This window comes from Pseudorca crassidens, chromosome 3 (genome assembly GCF_039906515.1).
Source record: "Pseudorca crassidens isolate mPseCra1 chromosome 3, mPseCra1.hap1, whole genome shotgun sequence".
NCBI lineage: Eukaryota > Metazoa > Chordata > Mammalia > Artiodactyla > Delphinidae > Pseudorca > Pseudorca crassidens.
In genome coordinates, this window is record NC_090298.1 from 148,398,255 (window position 1) to 148,414,472 (window position 16,218).

Below are 16,218 nucleotides of genomic sequence, written 5' to 3' on the forward strand. Positions count from 1 at the left end.
GCACTCAGCAATCTCTTTGCTCTCTTTCCAGGCTTTCCCAGGTATGATAGCTCAGGGGTCAAGAGCGTAGATTCTAGAGCACAGTCAGCAAATGACAGCCCGTGGGCCAAGTATGTCCACCACCTATTTTTGTAAATAAAGTTTTATTGGAACACAGCCACACCCATTCATTTATGTATTGCCTATGGCTGTTCTTGTAGGGCATTACTGAATAGTTGTGACCAAGGAACTTACAGCCCACCAAGCCTAATATATCTTCTGTCTGGCCCTTTGCAGTAAAGGTTGGCCAGTCCCTGCCCTAGAGTCACCCCGGGATTATATCCTGGCTCTACCATGTACTAGCTGTTTGTGATTATGGGCAAAACAATTGCTCTCCCTCGTCTCTAGTATTCTCATTTATAGTAATGTGATAATTATAGTATTACTGAACGGGTCATTGTGAAAACTAAATGAAATACCACATGTAAAGCACTTAATATAGCCCTTGACAGAAGGGCAAGCCTTCTATAAAATGGTGGTGGAGGAGGAAAGTATACAAATAATGAACTGATTTCACAGCTACTGTTACTGAGCAAGAGACTGAGCTCTTAATCATTTCAAATCAGATTATTGTCGTCTAAGTTAGACCTTTAGGTAATGAGACAAGATTGTGTGTGTCTATGTGTGTGCACAGGTATCCAAAACTCCAGTAAAATTTGTTTGTCCCCGTAGCTTAATCTTGTCCACTCTTCTCTCATATGTTAGAAAATGGCCAGTGTCTCATTCTGGATTGAGTAGAGGGTCAGTGAACACTGACCTGAAGGTCACTCTTTACATGACAATAACTGTTTTCATTTCTACCTTCATCTTTAGATGGCTTTATTAAACACATGATTAGATGGAACCCCCCTAACTAGAAACATCATTAGATAAAATCCCTCCAAATAAAAGATATTGTATACATTTCCCTCACCTCTCTGCTGCATCATCTCCTCTCCCTACTCTCCCTCCCCCTCCCCCTCCTCTCCTTCCTCCTCCTCCCTTTTCCCCTCCCCCCTTCCTCTTTCTCCTCTTATGCAAGCCCTTCTGTTCCCAATGCATTCCAATAGATGACCCATTGACCCTTTCATTCATTCATGCACTCATTCAACAAACATCTATTGTGAGCCCACTGTGGTCCAATCATTGTTCTGTGCTTAGGGAGCAGCAGTGAACAAAATAGACCAAATTTCTGCCTTTATGGTGCTTGCATTCTAGTTGAGGGAACAGTGCAACAAACAATAAACAGAACAAAGTGAATTAGATATTATGTTAGAAGATGGTAGGTTGGGTGGAGAAAAATAAAGAAGTGAGTGAGAGAAAAAGCAAGTGGATATCTGGAGGAGAGTATTGCAAATAGAGGGGACAGCATGCACAAAGGCCCTGAGGTAGGACTGTGCCTGGTATACCAGAAGGCCAGTGTGGCTGGAGTGGAGGAAACACAAGGAAGAGTGTCAGGGAATGAGGTCAGAGGGGTAATGAGGGGCCAGATCATTTTAATGACTTTGGTTTCACCCTGATTGAGATGAGAAGAAACATACAACTTACAACAGGGGAGCCTTTGTTTCTTCTTTCTTCAGTTGCTTTGTCAGCTTTTCTCTGATTCCCTTTCAAACGTTCTTCCCCAGCCCCAGTGGACACAACCCATGCCTCCACACCCTTCCTGCAGGCAGCAGCTAGTCAGCCACGTGTGTTCTTTTGGCCCTGAAATCCACACCTTCTGTACCTTCCTCCACCTTCACTCAGCCGTCAGTCTTCTTTTAGCAAAAACCAACAGTGAATTCCCTTTGTGCTTTACTGTGACTCGCCTTCACTCCTTGTGGTCCCTTGCTCTAGCCTTGGAGAGCCCTTCCTTCCTGGGACTTCACTTAGACCTCACACCTGTCCCGCCCATCCCCACCCCCTGCCCTTTGTCCCCCATTTCACCCTACACCTGTCCCTCCTCTCTGCCTTTTCTGTACCGTTCCCCCATCTCTTTTCTCCCTCCCTTGATCCACCCCCCCTTCTTTCCCTCTCTGCACCCACAGTCTTCCCACCTTCCTCCCCAGCCCAGTCTCTTTCTCTACCCATTTAACCCTGTGCTCCTCACTACAAGAGCCATTCCCTCTATCCATGCCAGGGTAGGACTCTGGGCCTCCCAACAAGGGTGTCAAGACAGAATTCCTGCCAACATTCATCTCATTTCAGATTCCCATAGCACCTTGCTTTGTTTCTCTGCCCCGCCTTGTTCCTTTCCCCTTCCATCTGCCAGTTTTTATCTTTTCTCTTTGGCAACCACAGACCTTCCGCTGACCAGGTCTCAGACCACAGCCGTCCCCACGCCTGCCCTGATTCAGGAGCTCGGGCCTGCCCACCTGCCTCTCCCACTCTACATCCCTATACCTCCAGCCTGGGCCTCACGGGCACACAGCTCAGGTGTCTGGGGGAGAGAAATTACAGACGTCCCCACTGGAGATGCGACCCATGGAGGCCAGACCATACCTGGGCCATTGAGCTCACACCTGGACATTGAATTTTAAAAGGAACGTTGACAAGCTAGACTAGTTATTTCTGAAAGGCTGTCTGATTATTACTGAGTTTTTCCTTAAATGAGGTCAAGTAAGAATAACAAGAACAGGGCTTCCCTGGTTGCGCAGGGGTTGAGAGTTCGCCTGCCGATGCAGGGGACACGGGTTCGTGCCCTGGTCCGGGAGGATCCCACATGCCGCGGAGCGGCTGGGCCCGTGAGCCATGGCCACTGAGCCTGCGCGTCCGGAGCCTGTGCTCGGCAACAGGCGAGGCCACAGCAGTGAGAGGCCCGTGTACCACAAAAAAAAAAAAAAAAAGAATAACAAGAACAATGTGATCTTTTTGCATTGAGCAAAAATATTCCATTTCAAGAAGTGTCCTTTATTTTAAATTTCTAGACTTCCTTACTCTGTTATCATTGTTGTTAAAAATACTCTTCATTTTATAAAATGATGGCCACTGAAGGATGAGTATGTGTGTGTGATATAAATATGTGTTTAATCATATGTGTCATTGTTATTATATAATTATAAATATAAGTCTATATATAAGTGTTATGTATAATAGACATACAGAGATTGCCTTAATTGACAAAATAAGAGGTCTGTAATCACCTAGCCTATGAAATCTAGAAGTCTGGGAATGGCCAACCTAGCTAGAGTACTTCTAAAAATAAGCAGCCGCAAACAGCAAGCACGGTCTTAAGAGTGTAGACCGTGAATCCAGGCAGACCCACATTTTAGCTCTGCCCTGCCTTTCCGCCATTGGCAAATAACGTTTCTGAGTCTTGGTTTACTCAACTGAAAAATTCAGAGGCTAGTGGTACCGTCTTAATGGTTTGTGTGAAAGTGAAATGAATATATGCTATCAGATGCTTAGTATTGGGTCTGGCCCATAGGATATACTATGTTAGCAGCGATTGGTATTGTTTTACTACAACTGCAGCTACTACTACCACCACTTTTATATTAGGCATGGTGAGAAAGGTTGGAAACCACATCACGGGAGCTGAAGCTACCTGCAGAAGATCCCTCCATAAAGCTCCGTCAGTTCTTTGAAGATTATGGTTGAGAGAACAGGTTCAAGAATTAGGCTAGACACTTGCATTGTGAATTGAGCGTGGCAATAGCTCATCTTCATGCAAATGTATGCAGACATGCAAATAAGGCTGCCCCTGTTGACCCGGCACACACGACCCACCAGACAGATTGCCTAGAACTTCTCTTGCTGTGTTTGTCTCATTCTCCTCTGTGATAAAATAAAGCTGAGGCATTAAAGCAGATGAGGCAAGATTCTCTGGTTAGATACTGGGAGAGGTGACATGTAAGAGAGACCTTTGCAGAGGAAACCTGTTTGTTCCCTAAGGCAACGAAGCTCGTGCCTGGGGATCTGTGTGTTGGCCTAAAAGTCTTTTTTTTTTTTTTCGGTATGCGGGCCTCTCACTGTTGTGGCCTCTCCCGTTGCGGAGCACAGGCTCCGGACGCGCAGGCTCAGTGGCCATGGCTCATGGGCCCAGCCGCTCCGCGGCATGTGGGATCTTCCCGGACCGGGGCACGAACCCGTGTCCCCTGCATCGGCTGGCGAACCCTTAACCACTGCGCCACCAGGGAAGCCCCTAAAAGTCTTTTGAGCCGTTAAAATTCATCCTCTTATCAATGAGAGAAGACCAGCAGGTGGGGGAGGTTGAAAGATGAGAAAGAGGGAGCAGAGAGTAGAAACTGTAGCATGCACCCCAAGATGCACAGGAAGTGTCTGATTTATCATCCCAAAGACATCTGAACATGACTTCTCTTTTTACCATCAAGAATTCCACCTCATGTCCATAGCCACCTATATAACCCAGATTTCTCCTTCTCTTTAGCGTCGCTCGGCACCACATCTGGTTCTCTGTTCCCTATATGTGCAATCCTTAGCTGGTAGTGATGCTCTTGAACCTTGGGAGGGGTTCTGCACTCCCCAACATTCAGGGGAAGGAAGGTCTATCTCTCATGCAAAGCAATCTGGCAGACTCTTTTAGATTTTTTTCAAAGCCAAAGCAGCTCAGAGAAGTGTGCACTGGTCTCCCTGAATAGCAGAGCCAATTCCTCTAAAAACAGCTTTCTTCCAGAGAACCCACAGTGAGACAGTTCACTGCAGATTTTCCTCAAAACTGAGCTCCCACCAACAGCACTGTTCTTGCTGCTCCGTGTCGTTTCTCTGAACCCGCTCCAGCCTCCAGCAGGGATAGATTCTGGGAAGAGCCAGAGACCCACACGTTCTTCTGTTCTGTGGTCTTCGTTCCGCCCTCCTGGCCTCAGGGCTCGAGAGGGGCCATCTGTACCTAGAACCTCATCTTCATCTCTGTCCCATCTTCTTCCATTTTTGCTCTGTACCTCCACTTAGTATCATCCCGGGTCTCATGCCCTTGGCTATAACAGGTAAATTTAGTTGCCAGAGAAAGGTTGTGGATGGACTTACACGTCAAATCATAAATCAAAAGCATGTAGGGGAAAAGGTAGCCCCATTTTCCACCTAGCCTCACCTCAACCCCACTGTTTATCTGGGGTGGGGAGATAAACAATGGTTTATCTGCTAAACAAAGCAAATATGCCCCCATGATACTGGTCACCAGGGACATTTTTAAAAAGAGAGAAAAGTTTAAAAACAAAGCAGCCAGCAGAGCAAAAGGGCTGGAGGGCTCTGGAAATCATCAACATCCGGGATTCTTTTCCTTTTCTAAAAAAATTGAAGTATAGTTATTTACTAGGTTGTGCCAGTCTCTGCTGTACAGCAAAGTGACTCAGTTTTACACATATATACATTCTTTTTTTAATATTCTTTTCCTTTATGGTTTATCCCAGGATATTGAACACAGTTCCCTGTGCTATACAGTAGGACCTTGTTGTTTATCCATTCTAAATGTAATAGTTTGCATTTACCGACCCCAAATTCCCAGTCCATCCCTCTCCCTCCCCCACCTCTCCCTTGGCAACCACAAGTCCGTTCTGTATGTCTGTGAGTCTGTTTCTGTCCTGTAGATAAGTTCATTTGTGTCATATTTTAGATTCCACATGTAAGTGATATTATATGGTATTTGTCTTTTTCTTTCTGACTTATTTCACTTAGTGTGATCATCTCTAGCTGCAGCCACATTGCTGCAAATGGCATTATTTTGTTCTTTTTTATGGCTGAGTAATATTCCATTGTATATACATACCACATCTTCTTCTGAGGACACGAGGTTTCTGGGGGGCTGCCATGTGGAAGGAGGGGGAATGGGGTGGGTTGGGGGCAGGTGGGATAAAGGTGAAGCTGATCAGGCAGCAGAATAATTAAGAACAGAGCCTTGTGGTAGATAGTCCTGGGTTTGGATCCCGGTTCTGCCTCTTTGGGTACCTTTCTTAACATCTCATGTTTCACTTAGTTCCCATCTTTGCAAAATGGGGCTCATCGTCCCTACTCAAGATTCTCCATGAAGATTAAATAATATAACCTAATTGGATAGAAAGTTAGCACAACGTTTGAAAGCTCCTAAGTGGAATCTAAAAGGAAAAAGCTTGTGCACATGTTACATACGTGACATGATAGAATGCTTTAGTCTCAAGTTCTCATTTTTTTCTAAGTTGACGACAAAGATTTGTCTGCTGGAGGCATCTGAGAATACGCATATAATAAGAAGAGCAAATCTGGCTCTGTGTCTGCACCTCGGTTTTCTGTAGGCAATGCCAGGTGCTCTGCAAAGCTGGTTAGGAATGACTCATGTCACATATGCCCACATGCCTCATCTCTGTTGTTATTATATTAGTGATACTACTTGCTTTGTAGTATTGCTGAAGGAATAAAATGAGCCAGTGTGTGAAGAGCACGGTGTCTGATATATAGAAAGCCCTCAATAAATGGTAGATGTCCACCATTATTGCAACCGATATTCGAATCCAGCTCCAGAAACTCTTTATCAGGTGACTTGCTGCCATGGCCCTGCACTAGCTATGCCCCTGCCAGTCCCTCTGGCATCACGTTGACTTATGTATTGCTAGAAATATATTGTGTTCAGTCGCGTGTTTGCGAATGACAGATCATTAAGGAAGCACTGAGGAACTAGGGCAAATCAATACAGAACGCAAATGACTGAAGCCCCCATCAGATGTTCGCATTGCTTCTACCAGCGCCGGAAGACGCTCAGATGTTTGGTTTGTATGTTTGTTTTTATGCTAGTTCTATTAAATCAGTTTGCAGCCGGAAGAATGTTTGCCAAAGAAAGACACGTGTGCCGGTTAAGAGAGACCAAAGACAGCCGCTGGCTTCAGACACATCCCTAAATGTGACAGTTTTTGCTGACGCTAAAGCTGCTTTTTGTCCTTCACTCTGAATTTTTGTCCCTGGGAGTACGGATCTTTGCATGCTTGTTCCAAGCCATGTAAACCCCACCAGAGGCTGCTGCTGTGTAGAGCCTGTGTGTGTGCCCACACACGTGCGTGTGCACACACACCCCAGACTTCCTTCCTTGACCGAGGGGCAGTTTTCCTGAGGATAAGTGGGCAATGACTAAAGGAATAGAGGTGCCTCAGCAGCGAACGGTGTTCAGCAAAGCTCAGTGACTGAGAGTTCAGGCTTTCCAATGGGATGAACTTGAGTTTGAGTCCCGGCTGTAGCTCTTCCTGGCTTTGTGAATATGGACAAGTGACTTAACGTCTCTGAGCCTCGGTGTTCTCATGTTTAAAGTGGGAGTAGTGATAACAAACAGGGTCTGCCTCAGAGAGGTGTCAATACTAAGTTAGATGTACGGTGCAGAGCTCTTAGTCTGATGCCTGACTTACAAGTCCAAGCTGATACCTAGTAGGTCTTACTGTCATCGTCCTCACCCTTGCCTTAACTTTACATCTGAAGTACACCGACAAGCTCTAATGCCCCCTGGGGCAAGGCTCACCCACATCATGTCCTGGCCTTGGCACCCTGTAAGGGTGTTGCATGTCCAGCGGGTACCCACAGCAGCATAAGAGGCAGAGAGACTGCAGAAATAAAGACCATCCCCAGAGTGTGCAAGGGTAGAGCGTACAGGATACGCAGCAACGTCCCTGCCAGGGTTAACAGGCTGAGATGGGAGTTCTTTGTTCAAAGCCACACCTTTGCAGTCTATTTGCATATTTTATACATATATTGTTATATGTGTGTGTGTGTGTGTGTATATATATATATACACACACGTGCATCTATATTCCATCTTCCCTCAACTCCCACAGCCTTTTCACAACATACCTACTTCTGCAGAGACTGCATGATGTCTCAGAATGAGTACTGGGGTCTTCACCCCTTAAACTTTTCTGGGACTTTGGGAAAGCTATGTTAGTATATGGACTTCACTTTCTCTGTTTTCAAAAAATAGAGAAGGCAGTGCATCCAATGGACGGAAAGAGAAAGATGCCAGTTCCGCCACCTATTAGCTCTGGCACTTCGGATAGGCTCTTTGATCCATGTAGGTTTTATTTTCCTCGTCCACAAAGTAGGGCCAACACAGCTTGCCTCAGAAGTGTAAGGATTGACAGAGATAATAGACCTAAACCAACTCGATTCCATAAAGGACAACTCTTCTTGTTATGTTAGCAATAAAATCTGGTTCTGTGATGGACCGTCTTGGGCTGGTCTCTATCACCAGATGATTAAACTCCTTGGGGATGGGTATCACATCCTACTCACTGTTTCGTCCTTCCCTTAGCTCTTGCCCCCATTGCTAAAGTGGACGTTATTCATTATGAACTGCACGGTCAGCCAGCTGACCTGACTAGCCTGGGCTCTTGGCCTGCAGCCGGGAGCAGTGCAGAAACTGAGGGGATGGCCATCGTTACAGACAGTGGCTCTCTCCAGAGGCATCCTCCAGCCGCAATCCCCTTGCCAAGATGGCAGGTGAACCCCAGGATTCCTGGAGAGCATCTGCCACCCGACTGGCAGCCCCAGAGGTTCACAGAGCTGCTGCCTTGGCTGAGAAATCCCTGAACTCTGCTCAGCTGGGAAATGAGAATGTCCTTGGAACTTCTCAGTCAAGGCAGCCTGCCCGGGTCTGCTGCCTCTGTGGGTGGCTATATCCAGGAGCCCGCAGCCTCTGCGACCTCGTGGCATGCTTTTTTGGCTCACCACAGGCCAACCAGGCCACTGTCCAGCCAGCCTATGCCCACGTGCTCGACAGAGCACACTCCCCGGCCCCTCCGGCCCCAAAGAGGCTCTCTTAATAGACCGTGGCAGCCTCATTTGTAGACTCGATTCATGCGGCAGCCAAGAATGATCTGTCCTGATGCTCCCTCTCTCCTCGCACCCAGCCTTCCTCTTTCTCCACCCCCCTCACCCCCTTCCTTTGGCCTGGAGAGTGATTTGTCTGTGTTATGGGTAGGCCTGACAAACCATTCCATGTTAGCAGCTGAGATGTTGTTTGAAATGGGAAAATTGCTGGCAGACTGCTCCATTAGTGGTTCCAGTAACAAATACTCTCTTTCCCCCAATGAAGATGAGATTGCAGAGGCACAAATTAATACAACTGTCTCCCCTCTTCTGTAGCGGGGATTACTCTTCAAGATGAATGGGTTCATCCCAGCCAGAAGTGTGCATCCTCCAAATGGAGCCTCCAAGCGAGCCAGTTCCTCCCATGTCTGCCTTGTGCTCCCCCAGCCCTCCCCTTGCGCGCGCGCGCGCGCGCGCACACACACACACACACACACACACACACACACACCATACACACACACACACACACCATACACACACACACACACACACACACACACACACACCATACACACACACACACACACACACACACACACTTTTTTATGTCTTCCCAGCAGAGGGTTTGGGGATCATTCATGCCAAATGAGGAGGTGATGAAAAGATCCACACCTCGGAGAGACGCGAGATGTGGACCAGGCCACCATTCATCACCTCGAATAGCGGGCCCCGCCTTCCGCTCATGCCTGTTTCCCACCACACCTGTTCTTGGCGGCGGGAAGTCATTTGATAGATGAAAGAATGAAGGATGAAAAGGCTTGCTCACTCCCCATGCTCCTTCTCTTCCAAGGAAGCTCTGGGCCCTGGGCCTGCAGCATCTCTTGTTCTTTCCGGAGTAATAGGAGAGAGAGCAATTCAGCAAAGTCTGTAAGGCCATAAAGCTACAGACTGTAGCAGCAACCCAGGGGAGTGATCCATTCGGGGCCCCTGGGGCCCTCAGGATATCAGGGAGCCAGTGTGATGAATGTCAGGCTGGGAGCCTAGAGACTTGAAGGCTATTTCTTCATCATATTAGAACAGCCGATTGAAAAACCCAGAAACAAATACTGAATCATTAGGTTGTACACCTGAAACTAAAGTTATATGTCAATTATACCTCCATTAAAAAAAAGAAAAGCCCAGAAGTGCAGTCTCTGCCTGTACTGCACCCCAGCAGCAGGATGGTGGAGGTTTTCACTGAATGGTGACATGCTTCCAGAACAGGTAGGCATTGCTATCTGTCCATCTGTCTTTACTCTTCCTTCTCTTTATCCCTTTGACTTTTTCAGCCTTCTGGTTACTTCCTATAGCATTTTCTGAAGATGACAGCTGCCTCCCAAAGACAACGTATCGTAAACGAGAACCAAATATACTCAAGGAGAAGACATCTTTTCTAGCTTTCTCCCAGGGGTATCAGACCCTGAGCTGACTGCCCCACACACCAGAACCCCAGTCTCTGGCTTTCGGACGGCGTTTACCAAGTCTCCCTCATCTAAGAATGTATGCCACGTGATGGGAGAGACCATCCTGTCCTCAAGGCCCCCGCCAACCATTTGTTGATGGGTGGATGGTTAATCGACTCTTTTCTGCTCTGTTTCTCAGACGCCTGGAACAGAACTCCATCAAATCCATCCCTGCTGGAGCCTTCACCCAATACAAGAAACTGAAGCGAATGTAAGTCTCCCCTGGAGAGAAATGGGCCCAAATGTTTTCAGTTCGGGGGGTACTGTGTGTAGTGGGCAGGCTGCCCAGATGAGAGGCTGCATCACAACCCTCAGGAGAGTGCAGTGTCAGACCTGGAATGGCTCCCAAGACGGGGAGGTAAGACCAGGGTGCTGCATTCAGATGGGGCGGTGTATGGGTTTAGGCACCTCAGATCTAAGGGCGACTCCAACTAGAGTGAAGTAAAATTATCTGGGTGGGAGGTGGGGCTGTGTCAGCCTAAAACAATCCCATCTCACCATTTGATTGTCCCCTGGTTTGGGGGATGCGGACCTCAAGCAGGAGCTTCAGTAGAGATGTGGCCATTTCCCTATATCATCCTACAGCACCATCACCAGCATCCCTACCACCGTGCACGCATTCATCTAACAAATTCTTAGCCAGTGTCCATCAGGAACAAAGAACTGTGCTGGGATCTGTGGGTAGAGGGTGAACTAAAACGAAGTCTCCTCTGGTGGAGCTTGCGTATTTGAGTGGGAGGGCACAGAAATAAAACCCAGTAAATGTCAGAAACTGACCAGTACTAGAAAGTAAAACAAAAGAAGGGAAGGGGCTAGAGATTGATGGAGGGGTGGTCTCTAGATGGGTTGACCCATGAAGGCCTCCGCGTGCAAGCGACCTGAGTGAAGGAAGGGAGTGAGTCTAGAGGAGTTCTCAGGAGCATATGCATGGATGGTTTGCAGACTAGAGAGGAGGAACAGAGTGAATGAAGAGAAAGTGGTGGGGATTGTGCTGGAGACGTAGATAAGGGCCAGCTCCCGTGGGTTCTTTAGACCATGGTAAGGACTTTCTAATCTTTCTAAGTGAGATAAGAAGCCTTGGAACCTCCCTTGCCCATATGATGATCCCCAGCATGGCCATTACCACCATATCCAATAGCACGCCATCACTGCCGCTTATCAGTACCTGCTGACACCAACCCTGCAGTGTACCTTCCCTACTCCATTGACAGCATCTGAGCCTCACGGCCCTCGTCCCTGCCATCGTGGTAACGTCATCAGCACCACCCCTCCCCATCACGTGACCACCCTGAGCACGGATCTGTGAGTCACTCAGAGCGGGGTGCTCTGAAGGGAGGCTAGTAGGATTCAGAAACAACCCAGCCATTGCCATCACAGATATTAAGAGCCTAGGAGGGAGGCTCCTGTCCCTTTTCCAGGCTAAGAAGTCATTTATTATAGCCCAGTAATCACGATGCTGCTTTCATTGCCCCTGCCTACTCCCTCTGGCCCCCCACACAGAGAAAAGAGAGAGGGCAGGTAGAAATATGCATGGACTTGGGTTTTGTTCCCTTGCACCGCAGGCTGATTCATCGGTTTCCCTTGAGTAGGAGGGCCTGCATTAAAGAGGTTAAGTGTCTGCTTGCTCCTTTTATGTTAAAAATAAACATCCCTGCGAAACAGTGGCATTGGTACGCTTTACCCTCAGATCCTAGGAAGGCAACTTCCCATCTCCCTGGAAAGCCACACCAAACAAGATTTTCTCCTGGTACAGTTCCAGAAGTAGAAACCAACATGATGTGCCAGCTCTAAGCACATACTCCTTCCCTCCCTTTGGCAGCCTTCCTGCTGGAGGAGCTGTATAAATAGAGGCCTTAATATTTAAACCTTGGGCCATTAATCTCCTGGCCTCCCTGCTTCTCCAGCTCACTCTCCACATGCACCCCCCCAATTCATTTTTAAAGCCCAGCTTGATTATGCAGCCAGATAGTAATTTCAGTGAAAAATGACAAGTTCAGTCACTGCCCCAACCTATATCTCTTACATGATTTAAGTGACTGCTCTAATTTTTTGTGAAGTCCAGGTAATTTAGAGTGTGACTCTGTTTTACTGTCCTTTCTCCATCCCATTGGAGTTGCCACGATCTGTGCATTCAAAATTCATAAGATCTTCTCCGTCACGACCTGGGAAGTAAATTTCATTTTTGATCACTTCTGATGCTATTGATATTTACTATGATGCCCTTTCCCCGCCCCCACCCCCCAACCAAGGGGATGGCGGTAGGGAAGACAGACCACTTAAATTTTTTTCTGACTAACAGAACTTCAGAAACCCAGACTGAAGTGCAAGGGCTTTGGAGAAGTAGGGTCCCTGGTGAAAACGGAATTTAAAACCCTAAGGGTGAACTCCTCCTAGGTATACGTGACCAGTTTATCTCTAATATCTCACAGAAAAAAGTTTTCCCTCAGCTGTGAGTGAACCTCATCCTCTTCTTATCTCCAATGACAAAAAGAAAAAAAAAATTTTCCTTGATTGAATGTTGAATGGCTTTGTCCCCGAAGAGGATGAATTTCTAGCGGTCAGCTTAGTGTAAAAAACGTACTTCCAGGTGAAAACTAGTACCAAGATACAGGCGCCACCTGCAGGGAGAGTAGCAGACGTTACAGAGGATGCCCCAGTCTTACAGGGTTGGTTAACCGAGAGCGCTGACACTTGAAGGCCAAACCTTCAAAGGTGTTGAGTTCTTTCCCTCCCACGTTCTAAGGTAGAGCAATATTCCACGAGTTCCACCAGTTCCCAGTGTCTCACGCTTATAATCCCCGCTTGACCCTCGTCGGCACTGGAATTTACCACCTTTCTTCTGAACTGTATGCAAAGGCCGCTTCTTCTCCGCCGTCCAGTTTATCAAGACCCAGGGGACTGGGGTAGGCTTGAGACAGACCAGATTCTGAAATACGGGTCTAAAGTAAGACTCAGAAACCACCTGCTTGGGAATCATCTGGAAACTTGTTACGTATGCAGATTTCTAACCCCAGTTCTCCAGAGGGCCAAATCAGACCCTCTGTGGGTGCATTTTAATAAACACCCTAGTGAGGTTTGAGAACCACTGTTCATCGAGGGCGACCCAAACACCAGAAGTCAGCTCTGGGACCACCTGAGCGTGGAGATGGGTGGGCACTGAAGCCTTCCCCGGTCTACCTTCCTGTCCAGGGCCACCACCTTCTGCACCCATCACGGTGAAATGGAAGGGAGACCGGAGATTCCAGCTCTGTACCCACATCACTGTGTCCAGTCACTTGTGGCTACAGGTCCTTTACCTGTGGCTGCTGTTCCCTTCCTGCAGAATGAAGAACTAAGATGAAGTGACCACCAGGGTCAGTTCCCAGCTAAACTATCACTTCTCCAGTCTCCATTCCCCAGCATCTCCAAATCACGAGACATCTCACCTTGTCCTTAGAGACGGGTGCATGCAGGAGTCTAGCTCTGAACTAGACATGAATTTGCCCTGACAAGGCTAAAGCAGAGGGCTTCCCCACTGGTCACAAAACCTCCTCTGACACGGCAGAGGGCCAAGGACCTTGAAGGGACATCACATTAAAAATGTCAGGAAAAAAAAAAAACACCAAAGAAATAAACCAATGAGCCTTTCTCACTAGTCTGATCCGAGCACCGACCCTGCACGCTTGCCTGAAATGCCTTGCTAGGCAGCCAGGCTGGGGGCTAGCAAGATTAGGATAATCCGGAGCATTTGCTTGTTAAGACCCTTATACAAAAGCAGAGCTCTGAAGAAAAGGCCAGTGTAAGCTGACTAGTTTGCGAGCACAATCTGTGAATTTGTTAGAGGCGATCTCGCCTGCTAAAGGGATAAGCTCGACAGCCGTGCCTAAGCAACCTTAACCTGTGGAGTATCTTTCAACTCGCAGGTCTTGGAAACAAGGAGGGAAGGGAGCAGAGGACTAGGCAAAGGTTGTTGGGCGGCCCTTTTGAAGGATAGTAGAAGGAGGAGAGAAACAGGCAGAAGGACTGAGCTTAAGAGGCTGTGGGGCTGGGGCGTCTGGCCTCGCTGGAGGTAATTGCTAAGGAATCTGCTTAGATGTTCTTGCTTCTCGATATTCCCTTCCCTCCTCCTTGTTGATCCTCCGAGACCCCAGCTCTCCCTCTTCTCCACAAAAGCAAAGACCCATTGATTTATTTTGGTAAAGAAAAGGAACCAGAGAGGTTCATTGTAGCTGGAAATTGGAGCATCTCCCCTTCCGGGGACAGGAGCCCCAAGGCTGTCCCTGAGCTAATAACTCCTAAAGAGAAGTCTCCCTCTTCCGGAAAGTGTTGTTAGTGAGACAGGTGCTCAGAAGACCCTGGGGTGCTGCAGAGTGAGCAGCCTCTGGGTCAGGGAGATTCTTCTGCGCCAACGAGGCCAGGTTAGCTGCCTTCTAACACACAGCATCCTTCTCGCTCACATTATCCCAAAGCCCTGATCATCATCACCCTGGGCTTGTTCCCGTCTCACGAGGACCGCCAGCGACAAGCCCACATCTCAAAGCCATCCCATGAGAATCTCATGATGTCTTTACATCACCCGGCCTGGAAGATGCACTGAACCAGACAGAGACTTAAGTCACTGCTCAAAACCTCCATTAAGGTCAGGAAGGAAAAGTCACTGGGGAGGTGAAATGACTCAGGACTTCTGGGGACAAAAATAAGCATTTGCCAAGGCGTGAGGCAAGAAAGTGAGGCTTACGGGAACCTTGGGCTGTGTTTGGCCAAGGCCAGCTTTTGCTTTGTTTATGCTATAATTGCTCGGTTGTGAGACCTACGATGAGGCCCTAACCTAACTGGCTTCCACTTCCCACCTGCAAAGTGAAGGCTCGCGTGTGCATGGCCCTATGTCAAAGTCAAGGTGCCACGACTGAGCATTCTTTGAAAGCCAAGGAGAGTGGTACAAATACAGAGCATTTTATCATGCGGCAGTTGAACTGAATGATCCTTAAGCCCCTGCTCGCACACTCTGAATAAATAAATTGATTAAGTGATGAATTCATCCTCACCACTTTGCATACCTGAAATGCTTGGTCCACACTTTAGGAACGGCCATAGCACACCTTGAGCTATGTTCTCAGAGTCTCTGGTTAATTTTTCAGAGACATCAGCAAGAATCAGATCTCGGACATCGCTCCAGACGCCTTCCAGGGTCTGAAATCACTCACATCTCTGTAAGTGGGGAGCAAAGCGCGTAGGGTGTGGGTGGGAGCATGGGCGAGGGGGGCGTCCATATTTTTCAGGGGGTGTTTATCAAGGTTTTATGTTCCCTTACACACTTGTGTCAACCTGGTTAAAGAAACAAATATTTCTTCAGGGTAAATTGATCTTGGGGAATATTTCTACAAGCCCAAATGCATTCTTTTTATTGATTAAGTGCCCAGCAGCCTTCCTGGTTATTGGCTTCTAATTCAAATGCATCTTCTCCTCTAACCGCACTCCCATCCCACATGCCTAGGCAGTGCTGTCCGGGGAGGTGGAGGGAGAGAGTCGTAATGTATGATTATTACCATGTGCCCATTTTACCCGTGCGTGTGACCTTGTCAAGGAAGGAGCTCATTTTCTTCCTCTGATTTGAAGCCTTTTTCTCCAGACCAACCTCACGGCTATTGTCCTGAGAAAGCATTAACTCCATCCTATAAACCTTTCTTTTCTTTGACTTTCAAACCCTAAAGCAGCCTAGTGGATGGAACCAAAGCTGTGCCCACCAGGGGCTCAGAGACCCTCAGGGGCAGCGAAGTACAGAGCTTTGTCCTGATTTCTGCCAGTGACTCGCCCTGTGGCACAGGGACTGTCACTTGAGTCTTCTGTGCACATTCCCTCACAGGCAAAATGGGGACGATGACACCTTTCCTGCCTGACACACATTCATGATTACAGTCCCAACAATCATTGGCAGTACTTACTGAGCACCTACTCTGTACCTGGTACTATTCTAGGAGGCTTGCAAGTTTCACCCTCACCATGACCTAAAATATAGGCT

General features: G+C 47.7%; 1 protein-coding gene across 1 annotated transcript in view; it reads left to right on the forward strand.

Moving 5' to 3' along the window:
• The window catches only part of SLIT3 (slit guidance ligand 3), a 609,763-nt gene that overhangs the window by 475,363 nt on the left and 118,182 nt on the right, over nt 1–16,218 (forward strand). Inside the window, exons 10-11 of the mRNA XM_067732892.1 lie at nt 10,360–10,431; nt 15,338–15,409. Coding sequence (XP_067588993.1) covers nt 10,360–10,431; nt 15,338–15,409 — 144 coding nt within the window. The remainder of the gene's footprint in view (nt 1–10,359; nt 10,432–15,337; nt 15,410–16,218) is intronic.